The sequence below is a fragment of the Equus asinus genome, chromosome 9 (assembly GCF_041296235.1).
Source record: "Equus asinus isolate D_3611 breed Donkey chromosome 9, EquAss-T2T_v2, whole genome shotgun sequence".
Taxonomy (NCBI): Eukaryota; Metazoa; Chordata; class Mammalia; order Perissodactyla; family Equidae; genus Equus; species Equus asinus.
In genome coordinates, this window is record NC_091798.1 from 89,369,895 (window position 1) to 89,389,935 (window position 20,041).

Here is a 20,041-nt window from a genome sequence, read left to right on the forward strand (position 1 = left end):
CAGCTCACAGCAGCACCAGCGATGTCGTCTGTCTCTCTCACTCTCCGTTCTCTTAATTTTTCATCGCCCCAGGCCCGCAGAATGCCTCCAGCGGCTTGGAAACTGGAAGCATTTTCTGGCGATTCCTTTTCCTCACCACGCTCCCACTAATTCTCGCCAAATGACCCCGCCCTTCCTGTCACCATCCATGAGAAGTCTCTGTATTTGGCTGCCTTTCCATCATCTTCTGTTCAAACACTAACCTCTCGTTTGTTCCTGAAGATGTTTAGAAATATTGGACCTTGTTATCTCTGTTGTTCAACACGCTGTCAGACACAATCTTGAAGCCATTCCTAGGGCTCCTCTATTTTTCTCTCTTCAAATGGACTTCTTCCTCCTTTATTTAATCAGGGTTGTCTACCTGGCAGGTAACACATGGAAAGTTCCAGACTGGCCAACGGGATATTATTGACTAACAGGGAGGCTATTTGGGAAAACAGTCTGTGTAAAGCTTTCAGTCAACCAGTGTGCTTGAAGCGGGGAAAAATGAGGATCTGCGGGGAGAATGGGGATCCAGTTGGAGACATGTAAGGATTACTGTGCTGAGTGAGTCGTCCTGGATGTAATTCAAAGACCCATGTACCTTAGATAAAAACTGACCAAGACTAAAAAGATGGCTGCAGATATTTCTGCCATTCAATGTTGGTTTATTCTGCTGAAAGAGGTTAAGTTCAAAGCAAAGTAAGCTTCTTTGGCATTCCCTGCTGGTGACCTGCTGCCCCCCTCTGGAGAAGTTGGGAACTGACGCTTTTGATCCCTTCCCGTCCAGTTGGGTCTCTATCGTGGGTCTGCATTGGCATGGCTCCCTTATCCAAAGGTGCTTTGCTACAGTGTAAAGAAGGGTCAGGCCATAAACTGCAAATAGTTGATTCAGTGAGTTTACATTGACTCTGAGCAACGCAAGGATCTTTATTTCCTGGCCAGAGAATGAATTCCTCAGTTTTGCGAAGCATCTGTTCTGGTTCCACTCTCCTTCTACCAAGAATCCAAGCCACAGTCGTCTTTCTTGGCAGCTTTGGACTAGCGAGAGGTCCTTGCTGACTTGGCACCCTGCCTTAAGAATCTTAACCTTAAAAGGGAGAGTTTAGACTCTTGATCTCTAAGGCCCTCTGGTTCTAATTCCATAAAAATATGTTTACCAGTGAGAAATGTCTATTTAACATGAAAAAAGCTCTTAGGTATCAAACGAGCCTTCTTTTTAATGAACAAGATTTCTGGAAATAAAATAAATGTGCTTGGAGGAGGCGCTGAAATTTCCAAAAACATTTTCAAAATATGCAACATGCCACTAGGCGGCAGTGTTGACACATAGTTTCATTCAAGCCTATCTTCAATGATGTTCTTTTGAGGGAAATATTTACATCAAAGGATAGAAGAATGATTAGAGGTTACAATGTCTTGTGTGGCAATAAAGTTCTGAAGAGAATATTAAAGGGGCATGCATCTTACACAGTAATAGGACAGTAAGTGGAATGGAAGTTTCTATCGCTATGAACGAGAATTAAATATTGAACCTGATTTGAGAGTGAGAAACTGGTACATAGCAACTTTGTAAAAAAAAAAAAAAACAATGTGGAGCTCACTCTCCTATTTCACCTCAGCCATCTGCAGCCTCTGAGAGATGTGCTGCTTCGTCTATTTCTATGTGTTGGAGGATGAGGGGTGGATTACTAATTTTTAGTATGAAGATTCTGGAAATTTCTTTTCCGTTTAAATACTACTACTTCCTCTTTTAAAACTCCAGCATATTCGTGAAGTAGGAAGGTAGTAGTATTTTTTAAATAGATGAATAAACTGAAGTATAGAGATTTCACATAGGACTTTAATTATGGAACAAAATTAAGAATCAAATACAACCAATAGCTCCTCTCTTTTAATAGCTGAAAAAAATTAGTTTCAAAACAGCTAAACCCATCCAAGGATGTTTAGAAAGCAGCATGAACCCTTTTCTAGTACAGTAAGAGTGGCTAGCCATGTTTATTCTAATGGTCTTGCATCTTCAGCCTTGAGCTCTCATAGGAGAGTAGACATTACGTGAAAATATCATAGCTCTCAATCTAAGAAAACTGCATAGAGTTTGGAGAACTCTATTTTTCCTTTATTATACTATTTTTAAGCTACCAAAGTAACACAGGCTCACTGCTCCTCAGCCTTACCCTTTGGAGGCCTTTGGGTGGATCCAGTTTTGAGCAGGACACCTAGATGAGTCTGTGTGTTTCTTAGCAGTAGGAATGGGTCAGCAAGGAGAGAGAACACCTCTGGAACTCTGAGAGCAGGACTCTGGACTTTATGTTCCATACGACTGATCTTCTAAGAATAAACTTGAAGAAATACCAAAGTGCCTATATCCGAAGTGTCCCATAGCAGTGTTTTTCAAACTTTGGGTCAAAACTCATCGATGGGTCATAAGGTCAGTTCCAAGGGTCTCAGCCAGCATGTTTTGTTAATGAAACAGGACGGAAAGGAATGGAATAGAAAATACCAGAATCGATCACACATTTTATTTCAGTGGTTGTATATTATATGTTTTACTGGGTCATTATATAAATTGTGTTTCTTGCTGAGGGTCGTGTTCAAGAGAGCTTGGAAGTCACTTCCCTGTAGCACTCTATCTGTCCCTGTCTGGCCCTGAGCCACTTATGACAGCTCACGCCTCCTCCTCCTCCTTACTACCAGGCGAACTTCCTGAAGGCGGATTAATGTCCAATTACTTTTCCTTGGCCTCAGAGATTCCCTTAATACCTTACACACGGTGAGTAATCAGTAAACCTACTTAAGGTTCGCTCCTTACTTATTTTGCTTCTAAGTAAACTTCTAAAACATACTTTTAAAATTGTCAAGCGCTATTTGTAATTCTATTTTGTTTAGCTCGTACCAGCTTTATGTGTAGGCTGGCGTTAGCACAAGCATTGCTTTTTAACTATCTTTTTCTGTATTTCTAGGAGCTGTGGCCCAACCGTAAAGGAAGTCACCCAAAACAGCTTCCACGGAGGCTACTGTGCAGACTTGAATTTCTGTTTTTCGAAAAGCTCTCTGAGCTGCTGCTCAGTTGTGGCTTCTTTCTGCTGCATCAGCTCGGATGTTCCCTTGGTCACTCCCCAGGCGTCAGGCTTTGACAGTGAAGGGTTGTATGGCCTGCCGGAGGCTATCCGGAGATTTTCCCAGTATTCCTTCCTGGCCCTGGGTGAACAGAACACACGTTAGGCTCCTCCCCGAGTGTCGGTCTTTGTCATTGAGCTAGAACACCTCCATGGAGCCGTCTTCGGACTCCTGAGAGTGTGTCCATTGACACACATTTATTAATCTGAATCTGTAGATCTAAAATTACTTTGAATGTCTTCTTTTAATACATGCATGGACATGAAAAGCTAAGGATTTACAATAGGGATGTTTTCTATCCAATCTCTCCCACTTCCCCATCTACACATTCGGGCACTCTTCCTCAACAGCCAGCGGAGCCCACATTTTCTGCTGTTCCCCAAACCCCGCGTTACTTTTGCACCTCTCTCTCTGCGGATCCTGGATCCTTCTCCTTTCTGTTTCCATTGTCTCCTAGTTCAGGCCGTATCATGTCTGGCCTCTGTTCTATAGAAGTGCCTCGCATGTTTCCCTGTCTCAAGGCTATTAAATCTCGCTAACTTGCTTGAGGTCCTTGGGGCTCCGCGTTGCCTTTGGGATGAGGTCAGACATAGCTCAGGAGCACAAATCAAAGGCCGCCTCCTGTTCCCAGCGTGTCTTCTATCAAATGCTGCCTCTGTATTCTCAGACTTCTGGTTTCCCAATACCCTGTTCTCTTCCCACCTCTCAGAGCTTTCCTGCAGGCTGTTCCCTTGTCTGGTAATGTAGTTCATCCGTCAAGATTCAGCTGGGGCACCAGCTCTCTTAGGAATCCTTCATTAGCTCCCTCTGCCTTCAGCCCCTGGGCTGTCAGCTCAGGCCCCACAGCACCTGTGCAATCTTCAGCCTTGAACTTCTCTACCACTTGGGACTTCCCTGTTTCTCTCTCTGCCGACTAGACTGCTCACTCCAGCTGGCTACCTCAGTGTCCAAACAGTGTGTGACACAGCTGTGCTCAGTTACTGGAGGAAGTGCTCCCTCCACCCTCTGCTCTAGCTCGTGGAAGCCTACTCAGCCCCTCAAAATCCAGCCAAAAAACCCCTTCTCCTAAAACACCTTTCTGTTAGGCAGATACTCATTCTTTTCTCTTCGTTGTTACTTTTTTATCCGTGCCTCTAGTAAAGCCGTTACCACAGTGTAACACGGTGGCTTTCTCTGCCATTTCCCCCAGTAGACTGTCTCTCAGCCAGGACCACAGCTTTGCATTTCTAGAGTCCTGGTGCCCTGCACGTTGCCCGATGCAGAATCTGTTTACTGTTCATCCCCCTGGCACGTAAGCTCTAAGGGCAAAGACCTGTCCTGTCTTATTCACCACTGAATTCCTGGCTCCAAGAATCGTGCTCGGCACAGGCACCTAATTAGTGTTTGTTACACTTAAATCTTAACCGATTAAATGTTAGTGTCCCCCACGTGGATGGTGCTTTCCTAGAGCGTGAAATCACATTTCATTGCAACTTACATTATTTGTATTCTATGTTCTGAAAGCCTTCTCCAGAAATCACTCCATAAGGCTATTTTATAAACATCTCTGTGAGAGAATTTGAGGATAACTGATTCTTTATCATCACACAGCAAATTAGCTGCACTCTTTGTAATGATCTCGCTTGGACATATTCATAATCTAAATGAGTTTGGTTTGGCAAATATGCTATAAGGTTCTTACCTGGCTCGAATCCACGGTTTGGTGTGCATGTCCAAACCGCTTCCCCAGCTGCCATGCTTTTCTGAAGCTGGTGGCAAAAAGCCCCTTTCTGGGGCCAGCTCCTCTGCAATCGCCCTGATGTGGTAGGGTTCAAATCCACAGCACCCGCCAATGTACCTGACCCCCAGGTTGTAGGCCTCTCTGGCATATTTTTGAATATCCCATCTCGTTGTGACTCTGGGCTCCAGTCCTGTAACAAATGGCATTATGCCCCATCTCTTTTTAAAAAAAATATTCAAAATAAACAGCTATGAAAAATATGTAATTGTCAATAAACAAATTAGGTAAGTTGTCGATATTCAATTCTTAACTTCTAAAAACTATTAGCTACTTTGTGTTTGTATATCCAGCTTTAAATGCTGTCGTAGCCAGCCTTCAAGATGGCTCCCGAACATCCCTGGCCTGAAGTCTCACCCTCACGTAGCTCCCTCCCACACTATATCAGGTCAGCCTGCAAGACCAATAGAATGTAGCAGAAGGAATGGTCTCTGACTTCTGAGCCTAGTTGATAAATGACAGTCTCTCTCAGAACACTCACCCTGGGGGTGGCCAGCAGCCATGTTATGAGAACACTCAAACATCACGATGGAAAGACCTATGAGCCAAGGAACTGAGGCCTCCAGTCAACAGACAGCAAGAAGCTGACACTACTCCCGACAGCCCATAAGAGCTTGCAAGCAGACTTCCCAGCTCCCATCAGGCCTTCAGATGACTGTAGCCTGGCCAATGTCTGGACTGCAACCTCTTAAGAGGTCCTGAGCAAAAATTACCTAGCTAAGTTGCTCCTGAATTCATGACCCACAGCAACTATGAGATATAATGTTTGTTGTTTAAAAACACTAAGTTTTGCAATAATTTGTTCTACAGCAATAAATTACACAAATTCCTTTCCACTCTTCTTCCATGGATCTTCTAGGCTGATTGTTTTATAATGTCTTACTTCTCTGAGGGTCCCTATAGAACATAGGATATGGTATAAGGACCTTAGAATGGAATAGGTGGCTGGCCATGCTCTGGCTGTGCTGACCTCTCTGGCTTGATTTTCAAGGTGGACTCGCCCCCGCTTCCCAAACATGCTCCATCCCTCTTCCTAGACTGTACGGATTCCCTCACTTCATCTGCTTGGTCTCTTCATCCAGATTTGTTGTACAGTAACCCAGTATCTTCCCCTGCCCCCCAACGCTAGAGTATCTGAGCAACCTTCACAACAGGAGAAAAGTATCTTGGAGGTAACCTGGTCTAAACTGCATATTTTTCTGATGAGAAAATTGAGATGTGGAAGCACTAAGGCAGTCTGCTGAGGTCACACAACTCAGCGACAGAGCTGGAACCAGGAGCCAAGCCTTCACGGATCCCACCCAGAAGGGCATCCTTTTCACCAACATACAAGATGACTAATTGGTCGTCTCTCTAGGTGTTGGGTCACCTTTGATTTTACATGTAAGTTCAGAGGTCTTTTTTGCTTGCTGGTCCCATCTTTTCCTTCTACTACTGTCTAATATCAAAGAGTTTGGGGGTGCAGGGGAGAAGCTGGGGGGGGAGAGAAGAGGAGATAGGCAGCCATTTACTTACTATGATAAAGCTCTATGACCATTGATTTGGAAATTGTCATTGAGATGATTTATAAAATGTCTGTCTTACCGAAGGGGAATTCTGGCAGATCGATAAACCCCTGTTTGTTGCAGTCGGGAGTGTGGTAGGCCAAAGGCTGACTCATCAGGTGGGCTTTCAGTCGGGCAGCCTCCAAGCCTTCTTTCATGAGCTTCACTGTTTGTAAACTAATTGTGGGGTCAAAATGGCAGTTCACGCCAACGATGGACGCCCCTGCAAGTGGGAAGAATATTTTAGCTTTAGGTATTCACATAATACTCGTAGGCCCAACTCCTCTCTCAACCAGGGAGCTTTTATTTGCAATGGTGAATTTGAAGTACAGTGTTTGGTCCTTGCTCCCTGGAAACCTGTCTTATCTTTGGGCAAGAATGATTACAAATAGGCAGCAAATGCTTTCTGTGAAAGTGCTTGAAGAGTCTGGTATAACTGAAGTGTCATTTATGCACACTTGGCTGTCCATCTTTTTTTTTTAAAAGAAAAATCAGACTTGTTTTTAACTTCAAATTTTAGTAGTCAATTTTTCAATCTTTGACATTATATTGGAAGCACAATAATTTTTCAACACTCCTAGCTGCTAGATTGCACCTGTGGTTACCATACCATTCATTTGAGGAGAAAATCAATGTTCCCTTTCATCAAGCTAATTTAATAACAACACTAATGCAGATTCCATGAGCAGCAGAGCTGATGCCGTAAGCCGTGGCATCCAGTATTCAGTGGCAGACATCTCAGTGATTCTCACTGGGCTGGGTCTGCAGTTGGCTCTTCATTCTTGTTCCAGTCAGGCTCATTTCCCATCATTCCTCTGAATCAGCTTTTGTCAAGGGCACTGATGACCTCAATCTTGTCAAATCCAGTAGTTACTCGTCCGTTCTCATCTTCCTCATTGTCTCAGCCGTGTTCAATCTGGTGGGCCACTCCCTCCGTCAGTACTGCTCCTCTGTTCTCACCTCACTCAACGTCTTAGCAGCATTCAGCCCAGTGGACTATTTCCTCTTCCACTAACACTCCCCTTCCCTTGGCTTCTGAGAATGTTCCACACTGTGTGTTGCTCCTTCCTCCCTGGGTGTTACGTGCTGACCTCTCCTGAAGGCTGAACCTTCAATCCTGTAGTGTCCCAGGATCTCACTGAACTCTCTTCTTTTCTTCACCTATGCTTCCTTCTCAGTCCCAGGGTTTTCAATACCATTTGTGTCCAGAACTCTTTCAAATTTCTCTCTAACCCTGATCTTTCCACTGGGTTCCAGACTTGTATATTCAAAAGCTTACCATCTTCATTTGACTACCTTTTTCCTTTTTTTTTTTTTTTTGGATGTTCTGCTGCCAAAGTTTCTCTTTCCTTGTTTGACTTCATTATACTAATGACTTAATCATAAGTTGGCTATTTATTGGATGTCTGTTAGGTATAAGGGTCCTTCTAAGGGCTCATAGAGAAATATAAACATAGGACAGAGTCTGACACCAAGGATTTATAACTTAGCACAGGGCTTCCCAAGGTTTGCTCCATGAAAATAAGGTTCTAGGATCAATTAAGTTAGGCAGTAGCTATTTACTATATCTTCTTCTTGGAGACTACCAATACACACAAACATATCAAAGGTCTGAAAAACTCTGTAGTAAAGAGACCCGCTTGCCTTGGTTTAACACAGCATTTTCTAAAAGTATTTGACTAGAGAATGCTATTAACATTCTCACAGACTGGAATACATCGACTGAGGATATTCCAAATGAGTGGTGTAATGGAAAGCGTTACAGCTGCTGAGAGGAGAGTGATCTCTTGGGGTAGGGGTGATTATGTAAGGGTGCATGGAGGTAGAATTTGAACTAACATTGGGAGATGGATGAGATTTATTAGACAGATAGTTATCAAGGACCTGTTATGTGCTAGGCACTGAGCACAGGGTACTCAATGCTGAGCCAAGCGGACACAGTTTCTGCTCTCTTGGATCCTACAAACTAGAGGGAGAGTCAGACACTAAAGAGGTGAATGAATGAGATACATGGGAAGTGCTACAAAGGCTATAACTGTTTACAGTGATAAACACGGTGGCCACCTGCTCTGAACAGAACAGCGAGGGAAGGATTAGATGCAGGCCAAGAATCCTTGCCAATTAACCATGGGGATGATGAGGCCTCCTCTGATCTTTTCAAAACAAGTTAACTTGCTTCCCGCCCCCCCATTTATATATTTCCAATAAAAAATTAGGATTATCCAATTTCATTACTAAATCTAAGTAATTGTCATTGTTAATGACCAGTAGGAAGTGACTTTCATGAAATATCAAGAGTTGGATAAGAATCAGAAATTAACAAATAGCCAATCAAAATCTCTCTGTTCCACAGAGTGAGTCGGACTCTTCCACTGACACTGAGCTGTTCCTTGGGTTTAAAACGGCAGCTTTGAAAACAGTCTGTGAGTTTTCCCTAATTGAAATGGAACCCATTAATAGGAATGGAAATTATATAAAAAGATAAATTACATGGTCAGTATTTCATATCAAACGTTTTTTTGATTTATTATACCCATTACAAAAAGCAAAGCATGCCAGTAATGAGAATGAAACACTTTGGCAAAGAGAGCAAGTGGCTTAAAAGTTATTAATGTTTAAAGACCTCAACTTGAGATAAGTTTAAAATAAAACACAATTTTTCCTAATGCTTCTTATGATTTAGGAAAATTCTTCTCATCTCTAGGTGCTAAACCTCCAGCATAGGTCTAGTTGCCCCTTTCAAAAGGCTGGTGTGTGTATCTTTAAAAAAAAATTTTTTTAACATTTTTCTCTTTGGGACTCAATGGTATCATCAATATTCCTGAGAAAATAAATTAATGGTTTTCCTGTTACCCAAAGTAGTATATACTGATTCACAGATGGACATGCATTTATGTGATATTTTAAAAGACTCGCTAATTGCAAACCAATCAAAATCCGTCATCACCTGCTTTAACCAGGCGCACGGCGCACTCGCCGGGGCTCACGCCGTGCAAATCGCCCTCCGGGCCGATGCACATGGTCGCCGCCACTGGTTTCCCAGATGCTTTCAAGGCTTCAACTGCCCACACAGCCTCTTCAACGTGTTCAAAATACTGAAATAAGATAAGGTTAAGGTACTCTTAATCTTGTTTCTCCCCACATAATTTAAAAACTTATTCTATTGCTTAATAATTTAATTATCACTAGATGAGTGATTTTCAAACTCTGAGTTATGACCCATTAGGATTTTTCAGATGGAATAGAATGGTGATTTCTTACTGTGAATTGCAGTCAACAGGTTTGAAGAGCACTATATCAGATTAACAGAATCAAATTTAGTAGAAGCCCTAATCAGAAAAACATTTCAAAGCTAAACATTACTATTACTAGTCACGGTTGGCACCTAACCTCATATGGTCCTCATGAAAGCAAAAGGCAGAGGAAACGGACTAAGGGTACTTGTCTCATCTTTGCTCACGTCGTTGTTTACCTCTGCAATCAGGAAGTCCACGTTCTTCTTTAGAAAGACCTCCAGCTGCTGCTCAAAGACTTTTTTCACTTCAGTCTCGCTCTTGCAGCTAAGGTACGAAGGCGTCTGGCTCACGCCTCCTGCCACCAACGCGTCTCCCTCATCAGCCACTTGCCGGGCAATGTCGCAAGCTGCTTCGTTGACTTTCTGCCCCTAAAATGGGTGAATATATGACACAGCTACATTTTCATGTGAAAATGAAACAAAATTATTATTCAAATACCCACATCTCAGTTGTACGTTCACAAGAGGGATTTTATTCCGGAAAATGATGGTGATGGAACCGTTCAGTGCTTTACCAAGTTGAGCAATTTGCAGTAACATCAGCACCAATAACAGTGATGATAAAACCCAATCTGACGGTGGTACCTAGGGTACTATATTACACCAAAGATCTGTGAGAGGGTAAGGTCTTTACATAAAAGGATCTGGTACCTTCTAACGCCTAAGCTGCACTTAGAAGAATATCTAGCAAATAGTGGTGACAATGATGGTGATGATTTGCTTTTATGATGAGCCATAAAATTCAATTGTAATGACTATAGAATTCATGACTTTTTGTCAGTATGTATTTTCTCAATTAACAGGTAAATGTATAACAAGGTCTTTTCAAATCAGACCTTAAAAATTGACAGTTGTCCTCAAAAAAACCCAGTACTGTAAGTCACGTAGACTCGTGGAATTTTAGAACTCCCTTTTCATTTTAGAGATGAAGACAGTGCTGCCTTGAGGGAGTAGGTAAGTGGTTTGTCCAACATCAAACAGTTGCTTGTAGTGAGTCAGGAAGATTCCAGCCTGGCTGAGTCCTTGTGCCTATGGCCTTTCCCCTACACCGTGCCACATTAAAAACTGTAAGGATGTAAGAACTTATAATGCTATCCACTCAGCAACTTAGTCAAGAGACTAGGAAGATCATTAATTGTTCAACACCTCTTCTTTGATCTGCTTCATTAAATGTCTTTCTGTTAATTATGGGGAACTCCAGCTAAAAACCAAGCGTTATTCATGCACGTCTCATTCCTGTATTATTTACAACAGAATTCTGAAGAGGCTTAATATCTTGCTCTCTGAGAGCTTTGGTGATGACAGGTGTCCGCCACGCTCCTCTAAGTTCCACGTGCGATTTTACTCACGGATATTTTCTCGGCAACATAGTTTCCCCTGTTCTCCAGCTTGTCCTCACTCGCATAAAAGGTGAAGGTCTGCATGACATTCGATCCAGCTCTGAGGAACTCTCGATGAAGCTGGCGAACTGGGAGATGGAACGAGGAAAGGTAGAAGTTGCTGTCAGTTTATTAACCCATGGTGTTTTCAAAAGGCTCTCACATAAAATATGAAAATAACTTGCATAAATTCCTGGTTGCTTGGCATTTGTGCATCCTGGGGGCCAATGAGAGGTGGATCCGAGGTCTCTTGCCAGGAAGAAGAGATTATTTCTGCCACAGATGTGGGGGCAAAGAGAAGAGGGCGGTCCCACAGAGGAAGAATCATGTCAGCATTTTTGCCCGGCAGAGAGGTGGAAAGGGCATTCCCTACAGAGGGAACAGCCTGAGCAAAGACCAGGAGGCAGGAACAGGTGTGGCATTTTGGGGAACAGCAAATAGGAAATGTTGGAGAAGTGGTGGGAGATGCAGCTGGAAAGGTGGACTGGCAGACAGAGTACCGGTGGCCCAGGATGTCATCCCAAGGAGTCAAGGCTCCAGACCACAGGTACTGGGGGAACATCAAGTTTGTAAGCAATGGAGTGATGTGATTAACTCTATGTTTTTGAAAGCTAATTCTGGCAGCAGAGTGGAATAAGAATTGGAACAAGGTTCCCAAGCATAGGTCCACGGATGAATGCCAAGTGGCAAAGCTTTCACTGGCCGGAGGAAATATGGTGGGATTTCTTTTCCATAAAGCCAAACATATTCAATTTAAAGAATTATCCTTTGCTCTAAAATAGTGGTCCTAAACCCTGGTTGCCCACTAGATACCCCACAAACTTTTAAAAAATTATGGATGCAAAAGTCAAACCCACAGTTATTCTAATTTAACTTGTTTGGGGCAGGGCACAGGCATTTTTTTTAAAGCTTCCCCAACTGATTCCTATTTTCCGCCTTGTTGAGACTCGCCATTCTAAGACAGCAGAAAAGGGGCTGGCCCTCTGGTGTCATGGTTAAGTTCATACATTCTGCTTTGGTGGCCCAGGGTTGACAGGTTCGGATCCCAGGCGCAGACCTACACACCGCTCATCAAGCCATGCTGTGGTGGTGTCCCATATACAAAGTAGAGGAAGATTGGCATGGATGTTAGCTCAGGGCCAATCTTCCTCACACACATAAAAAAAGACAGTGGAAAAATGTTCATTTTATAAAATGATAGTGAGACCCAGATGGTGTTTGTTTGTGTCAGGAGAATTAACTGGGCAAAGCAATCCTACATCAGCCCCTAAAATTTATATTGAAATTTCAGAGGCCTATAAAATCCAAAGGTCCTCTCACCCAGTCTAATTAGAAAAGCACCTGCAGACACACAAATTCATTTGCATAAAAGAGCATCAAAACTGACCACTTCTCTCAGAGCATGACTGTTTCAAATACTCTTCACCCCTCCCCACACCCCCAAGGCTCACTCCATCAGCCGTGCTGTGAGGATGGGCCTTGAAGATGCATTACGGATGTGTCTTTTCTGATGCATCCTGTAGTCCACTGCAGTTGACAGAATTCCAACTAGGCGCTGGCAGAGTCAAATATACGGGATTTCAGTCGGTAGCAGAAAGGATTAACTCTAATGACTCAGTATCATGGAGTTTTCTCATTAATTCTTGAAAAGCATGGAACACCCAGAAGAAAAAGTGGAGCAGATACTCAACATACCTAAATGAGCTAAAAATACTCAAGACACAGATGGCCAAGAGAGAAAATGCGCTGTTTCTGCATTAATAAAATCAAAGCAAATCAAATCAATCAGAGCACTTTCTCCTGAGCTCCTTCAATGCATAACATTTTTTTTAAGTGACAAAATTGAAGCTTTTTTCAGTCTGGCCCAAGAAATATTTCATTCTGAGTTTAACCTAGCAAGCAGATCTTAAGAAACAGACCAGAGATACTCTGAAATCCCCACTGTTGGATCTGAATTATTCCTTTGTGTTTCTTAAAGCCTTTTATTGCAATGTTGGTCAAAGTGCGGTTCACCTGGCTATCGCCTGGGGACAATTATAAGCGTGCGGGTCCCTGGACTCCCTCACAGACCTAAGGAACACAAATCTCTGTAAGTGGAGCCTGGAAATCTGTAATATTTAACAAACCCGACTGGTGATAAGTAAATGAAAAGCAATAGGATATATTGGAGTATATGAGGAAGGCATTTGGTTTAAAATTAACTTGGCCTGACCCTGTTTTTCCCAAAGGGCCTGACATGGCCTGTTGAGCATGCACTGTACAACTGCTTTAAATATTTACTATACTATATTTACCACTGAGTGATCTGACCTGCAACAGTCGGAGCCAGGACTAGTCCTAGGAAACAAATCGAAAGCATCGCTTTTGGCGCTGGATCTCCTTTTGGACTGCTGGTGATGAGCACCCAGCCCACCACTGGTGACAGAGCTCCTAGCATGCTCTAGGGGCACACCTGTTAAACCTCTCACCAGCAGGTGCAGCATCTCAGATGTTTGAAAGGTTCAGGGGAAGTAGTGATTATAAAGAGTATGGAATCATATGGCTATTGTTGGGTACCACCAATGCACTGGAGAAAGACCATGAAAGGCTAAGAGTAATTCATTACCTCTTTAAGGCAAAGGGGGAAAGTCTGAGGCTCTCCTGGGTAGCATATAGAGAGACTCAACTCCTGCAGTTAGAGAGTAGAAAAAGCTGAGGATCTGGCCCAGGACTAAATTATACCAGGAGCAGAGCTCCAGCGAGGTTGAATTCTCAACCAGGGAAATCTTCAATTGCCAAAGTCAGGGCCTGATTAGGAAGAAATGGGACACTGAGATTTGGGAGGAAGACAGATGGGTGGATTCACCCATGAACCTTGAAAACCCAGATGGCCGCTGACCTCTCTGGGCCTGAAGAAGTGGCCTCTTCCTCCCTCTTAAAGATGAGTGCTTCCCTCTTGCTTGAGGAGGATGCAGAGGCCTTGCAAGACAGCATTATCTCCCTCAGGTTCCATCCCACCTTCCCACCCGGCCATGAAAGATCTGCGGTCAAAAAAGTAAAGTGAGAATAAAGTGTGTGGGTGCAGGTGCTGGATAGGTAGATAGGTGAATTTAAATCGGGTGGGGCTAGTACAATACAATGAATTTAACTAGTTGGCAAATATGCAATGGAGGGGGGCTTATCTGCAGGACAGTGATGATGCTGTACCATGAACTTAAAGTGGGTAAGGAAGGGAGGGGGACATATGGGTGATAATGGAAAATAAACACTAAAATGGAAGGGACGGAGGACTGAGAGTCTTGGTGAGGTTGAGGACTGGGAGTATGAGAGAGAGTGAGCAGAAAAGGTAGGAGGTGGTGATCAGAGAGCAGGGTACTTGTGATATTGAGGAGGTGGACAGCCATGGGGAGGGCAAGGTCCAGGGAAGGGTTGCGGAGGTGGAGGCGGAGGAGGAGTTCAACTGGAGACACGGAGGAGATCAAGGCACTAACAGGCAGAGTGCTGGATGCATCACCTGTATGGATGTTGAAGTCACCTAGAGAGGTGAGGGAGACAGGGGCAGAGAGAAAGGCAGAGAGCCAGGTTTTAGACTCATCTAGAGTGAGGGGCAGGGACCAAGTGGTAAATACAGGTGACAGCAACCAGAAGGGCCATTGTGCTTTTCCAACACGTGAATTTGCACTTATATACTTGCACAGTTGCCAGCAGGCAATAATAAATATTTGGAAAACGTGGCGTGAATGCAGCTGTTTGATGGCATGCTCCTAGACTTGGGTCAACACAAGCTCTTTTACGAGCACTTAGAACAGAGCGAGGCACCAACCTGCTTCTGGGTGCTCCACGGCGGCCTCTGGGGTCCAGGGACCTGCCTTAACATAGCCCCTCTTCTCCAGGGCAAAGACAAACCCTCCATCACCAATGACAACCTCTCCCGAGTTTAAGCGTTCTAGGATGCCCTGCAATTACAGATAAGGGGGGAGAAAAGGAGTTACTTGAGTTTTCAAGGCAATTTTCTGTTTGTAGCACTTTTGCTATCATGTTCTTCTCTGAGAAGGATGATTCTTTAGAATTCTCAGAAAGTACATGTATATTTTATAAATTTATGACTATCTATAAGGCAAACAACCAGAATGCTGATATAATGAAAATATGTGTAATGCATGTGCCACAGGTAGGGTCTTTCAGAAAACATTCAAGGGTTTTGAAGAATATGGTGGGAGATGTTATGTTTGAAGAGATATCTGCAGCCGGATTAAGTGAAAATGTTTACTGTAAAGCCTCAAATGAATACTTAAGCATACATTCTTAAATGGGCGAAGGGTAGCCTTGCTTCTTATTCTATCAATAAACTAAAGAGATCAAAATTGATAAAGAAGTTGAAGCGGCATATAATGCCATTAAGGCACTTGAAGACTGAAGACACTTCACTTGGTGAAGACGCTTGGTAAAGAGAGGAGGAGGAAGACGCTTGCACAAAGGTGGCCAAGGCACTTAACCGTCTTCTACCTTCGGTGTTAAAATTCAGCTTCCTCACAGCAGCTACTTTACGCTGTCCAGGGGGTTATGGGTACACACGCTTGCACTCTACAAGTTTGAGACGACAAGAACTCAGGGAAGAGACAGGTAAATAAAGTATTTGTAACTGATTTCCAGCCCAATCTCCATACCTTTTCCATTTACAGTGCTATGCAATAATTACCCTGGTGTTAACGTTCAACAGATACATTTTGAATTTGGTATTTTTAAAGGGCTTTTTGAATTAGAAAGTGATTTTCTAGTGGAACCATTTTTTTTAATTTAAAAGAATTGTAGAATTTAAAAATAAAAGGTACCCTATATTCAATTTAGGTCACTCTCTGATTTTACAAAGAAAGAATTAAGGCCTGGGATCTCTGAGTAATTTACACAAAGTCTCCCAGGTGGGCAGTATAGGGCCTCCAGACTCTTTTACCCTCGAATGGTATCTAGATTTGATTATAAATGGGGGTTGCAGGGTGGTACAGCCCTGAAAAGACTGTGTGAAGGAATAACTTGGAACTTACTTACCTACTGGGTTCCGTTGATTACCAGTAATGGTTGATACAACAAGCGCTGATATCATAGCAAGCTTACATACATCTGTGAGAGGCGGTCATAGGACTGTGCATCCTAACGTCCTCGCCACCTGCTTAGAGCCTCGCTTGTGTTAAACCTCTTCCCCTCCTCTGCCCCTCCTATGCCATTTGGTCAGCTAGTGCCCAGAGAGAAGAAACAATGGACATTTTCACTTTAAAGCAGTAAAATTGGAGGATTCTGCTATATGTTCCTGAATATCCTTCCAGATAGAAAAATTTTCAAGCATGGAAGTCCATGAGATAACAACTACAAAAATATAGAATTATCTCATGTAATTTTGAAATTCACATATCTGTCATGATTGCAATGTGTCTAAATGCCACTTCTTAAAACTACAACTTTGATCATTATGACCCAATTAACGAGAGAAATATATACACTGCTAGTCAGTGCAGTTATAGCAAAAACACGAATAAGAGTAGAATAAATGAGATATGACTTGCTTCTAACTTTCATTTGGGTAAAATAACTCATGACATTTTGTTCAGTCAGTTAGCAACTCTCCTTGAACGTGTGTATGTTCAGACTCTAGTACCGCAGACATTTAAATGCAGAGTGTAGCTGAGAATCTGATGTTGGTGGTGGAGTGGCCAGTGGTGATTCCATTACCACACTGTTCATAAACTTGTTGAGCAACTGCATCTGGAAAAAGTCTCTTAGATTCTAGTGCATTTTTTTTTTTTTAAGATTTTATTTTTTCCTTTTTCTCCCCAAAGCCCCCCGGTACATAGTTGTGTATTCTTCGTTGTGGGTTCTTCTAGTTGTGGCATGTGGGACGCTGCCTCAGCGTGGTCTGATGAGCAGTGCCATGTCCGCGCCCAGGATTCGAACTAACGAAACACTGGGCCGCCTGCAGCGGAGCGCGCGAACTTAACCACTCGGCCACGGGGCCAGCCCTCTAGTGCATTTTTTAATTACCTGGATTGTAAACTTTTCTGTTCCTAAGCTAAATAGCTTTTTTTTTTAAAAAAGAAAAAAGTGAAACATGCTATGAAAAAAATGTTCAAGATATTGTTTTGTGAAAAAGTATTACAAAACAGTAAGTGTAATATCAGACCATTTCTGTAAAAAGTACATATTTGCCTAGACAACAAACTAGCAGAATACGCACCAAAATGTAGCAGGCGCGGTTCAGAGTGCTTTTACAATGAAGATGTGTTAGCTTTGTAACATATGTTTTAATTTTAAACTCAAGAGTATGGACATGTTATTGTCCATGTTTTAACACTCACATACACATGGAAACAAGGTTACCAAACATTTTTTTTCCATCTTACTCCATCTGTAGTTTATATCATCCTTTAAAGATAATCCTTTAAAATGTTTCATGTTCTGAATTTGAGTTTGGGGAGTGGGTTAGAATCCATGGCTATGCGAATGGGGTCAAACCCCCCCAAATTTAAATTTCTATAGGAATCATCGTTTTCAGTCTATGCTGACCATTCATTTAGTAGACTTATGGATTGGCAAAAATTCTCAACCTGATTGAACTGGCGACAGCCTATAATCGTCTGCCATCCCCACATCTTCCTCGCACTATGGACATGCCTCTATTAATGCTGCATGGTATTTTAAAAATTTAACTGAATTAGCTTTTTTCTTGGTGGGGAGGTCTTTTCGATTTGTGGCTCATCCCTTTGGAAACTGGCCATAGCCCATTCCTAAAGCAATGGCTGGCACTGAAGATGGGAGGTGGAACTACCCTCACGGTCCTTACAGCCAAGGGGGTACAGTCGGCCTGGCCCCATCTGCCTCCCTCCCAATCCCCGGGGCCCTTGCCAGCCGGACCTGGGGCTGGGCGCTTTCGCACCCAAGGGTCAAGTAGTGTATACAGTTGGCCCTCCGCATCCTGGATCCGAGGATTGTAAACATAGTACTACCCTCTCCGTGGTCGGTTGAATCCGCGGCTGCGGAACCGGCGGATACCGAGCGCTGACTAGGGGACTTGAATACCGCGGATTTTGGTATCTGCCGGAGGTCCTGGAACCCATCCTACCCGCCCGACCACAGTCCCGCGGTCAGTCCACCCATCCATCCATCCATCCCCCAAACTAGACTAAGGCCAAGAGTCTGGACCGGAACACTAGTCCCAACAAGGGAAGTAATCTGCTGCTTGTCAATCACGTGCAGAAGCCGCTGGCTTTTTGTTTTTAAACCTTATCAACAGCCCTTCCTCCATATCTTATGGCCTCTGTGCCCTTTTTTTCGAGGCCCGCGTGGTGCATTTTGTTGTGATCGCTGAAAGCAACTGTGGGTGAGGACTACCATCGCCCAACCAACGCCCGGCCGTGGGGCTGCGGCGCGGCGGCTGCGCGCAGGGACAACCCGCGGGAAACGGTCGGACCCCGCGCCGCGCGCCTCCTGGCCGGGCGGGCGCAGGGGGGGGCGGCGCGGTCACAGGCACCGAGGAGCCGGGGCGCACCGCGGGGACCCCCAGTCTCACCGCTGGGGCCAGTGGGTCCAGGAGTCGCACTTCTCGGGGAGCGCTCTGGCGTCGGGGTGCGGGACTCAGAAGGCGCTGGGACTCTCGGAGTTCTGGGGGCGCCCTCGAGTAGGGGGTCACAGAGATCTGAGGCGCTCTCTGGACGTGGGGCAGGAGTGAGGGGCTCAGAGGCGCCCTGGGGTCCTTCAGGAGAAGTTCAGGGAGCACCTTCTGGTCACAGCCGGGCTCCGAGGGCCCCCTGCACTCCCCGGGGCTGTGTGCGGGGCCCAGAGCCCGCCAGGATGGAGAGCGCCCTCGGGTCACCCGAAGACTCACCCTCTTGGCCTTTTTGCCCCCGACGGGTGCCATCTTCGTGGTGTCGGGCGGGTCCCGGGCGCGGATGCGGACCGGCTAGGCGAGCGTCGCCCCTGCGAAGCCCGCAGCTGCCCCGCGCCGCCGCGCTCTTATACCCGCAGCTCGGCGCGGGGTGGGTTTCCTGGCCTTGGCGCGGTCCAACCGGGGCCGGCCGCGCTTTGGGAAACTGCCCTGTGGAGGAGGAGATCCAGATTGTTTTCCCAAACGAGTGAAAACACCGAGAAGCAAAAGTAAATTAAAAGAAAAAAAAAGAGGTTGCCACCCGCTCAGGTTTCAAAGCTACTTGTGCACGGTCCCTCGCGGGTCCCTGACCCTGGTTTACCTCTCCCTTGCCTGGGATCATGCACCATTACCTACTTAAGTCGCCAGACCAGGCCCCTAAGAATTCCATTCAATGCCCAAATATTTGTCAAAGGCCAGGGACACAAGGTTATGGAGCGAGGAGGCGGTGCCCTGGAAGAACTTCAGCCTAAAGTGATCTTTTGTGTGATATACGGCCAGAGGTTGTGTAAGGGAACGCAAATATGGCATTTACAGGGCGTCCGCGGATACTAACCCTGAATTGGAGGGTCTGTTCAAAGTGCCTTCGCCCCTTATATCCAAACATGCCTGGCAGTTTCTAGTACTACGACCGTTTCTAATAAGAATATCTTTGCAATATTTAACAAGGACAAACTTTTCACATTTATGTATGACAGTGGAAATGTACTTTACAGACTTCGAAATTCACCATGAAAACTGTATAAAAACGTATAGGCATCAGAAGAACTGGAAGGAAGTAAAAATGTTAACAGTATTATCTGTTGGTGGAGTTAGGGCTTGCTTTTATTCATTATGTTTTACTGAATTTCTCGAAATATCTTTATAATAAGAACATATTGATTTTAAAATAATAAAAATATTACTTTAAAAAACGTACAACATGGCGGTAAATAGCCTAGAGAACAACTGAAAAGTCTGAATCAGAGTTCAGAACCTTTCACTCAAAGTACGGGAGGAAATTTTGTATGTGAGATG

At 44.2% G+C, this 20,041-nt stretch overlaps 1 protein-coding gene across 2 annotated transcripts; it reads right to left on the reverse strand.

Annotated features, from left to right (window-relative positions):
* Positions 1–2,518: 2,518 nt before the first annotated feature.
* On the reverse strand, positions 2,519–19,422 carry BHMT (betaine--homocysteine S-methyltransferase). 2 transcript variants are annotated; one of them, XM_014857003.3, is made up of 9 exons: positions 19,378–19,422; positions 18,986–19,195; positions 14,936–15,068; positions 11,104–11,222; positions 9,932–10,123; positions 9,407–9,554; positions 6,500–6,682; positions 4,820–5,048; positions 2,519–3,219 (listed from the first exon to the last, which is right to left on the reverse strand). In XM_014857003.3, the coding sequence occupies exons 2-9, from the start codon at positions 19,016–19,018 to the stop codon at positions 3,033–3,035; spliced, it is 1,224 nt and encodes a 407-aa protein (XP_014712489.3). In that variant the 5' UTR covers positions 19,019–19,195; positions 19,378–19,422; the 3' UTR covers positions 2,519–3,032. The 2 variants fall into 2 exon arrangements, with proteins under 2 accessions (XP_014712489.3, XP_070373984.1); XM_070517883.1 differs by lacking the exon at positions 19,378–19,422 and adding an exon at positions 19,347–19,374.
* Between the last annotated feature and the right edge of the window lie 619 nt (positions 19,423–20,041).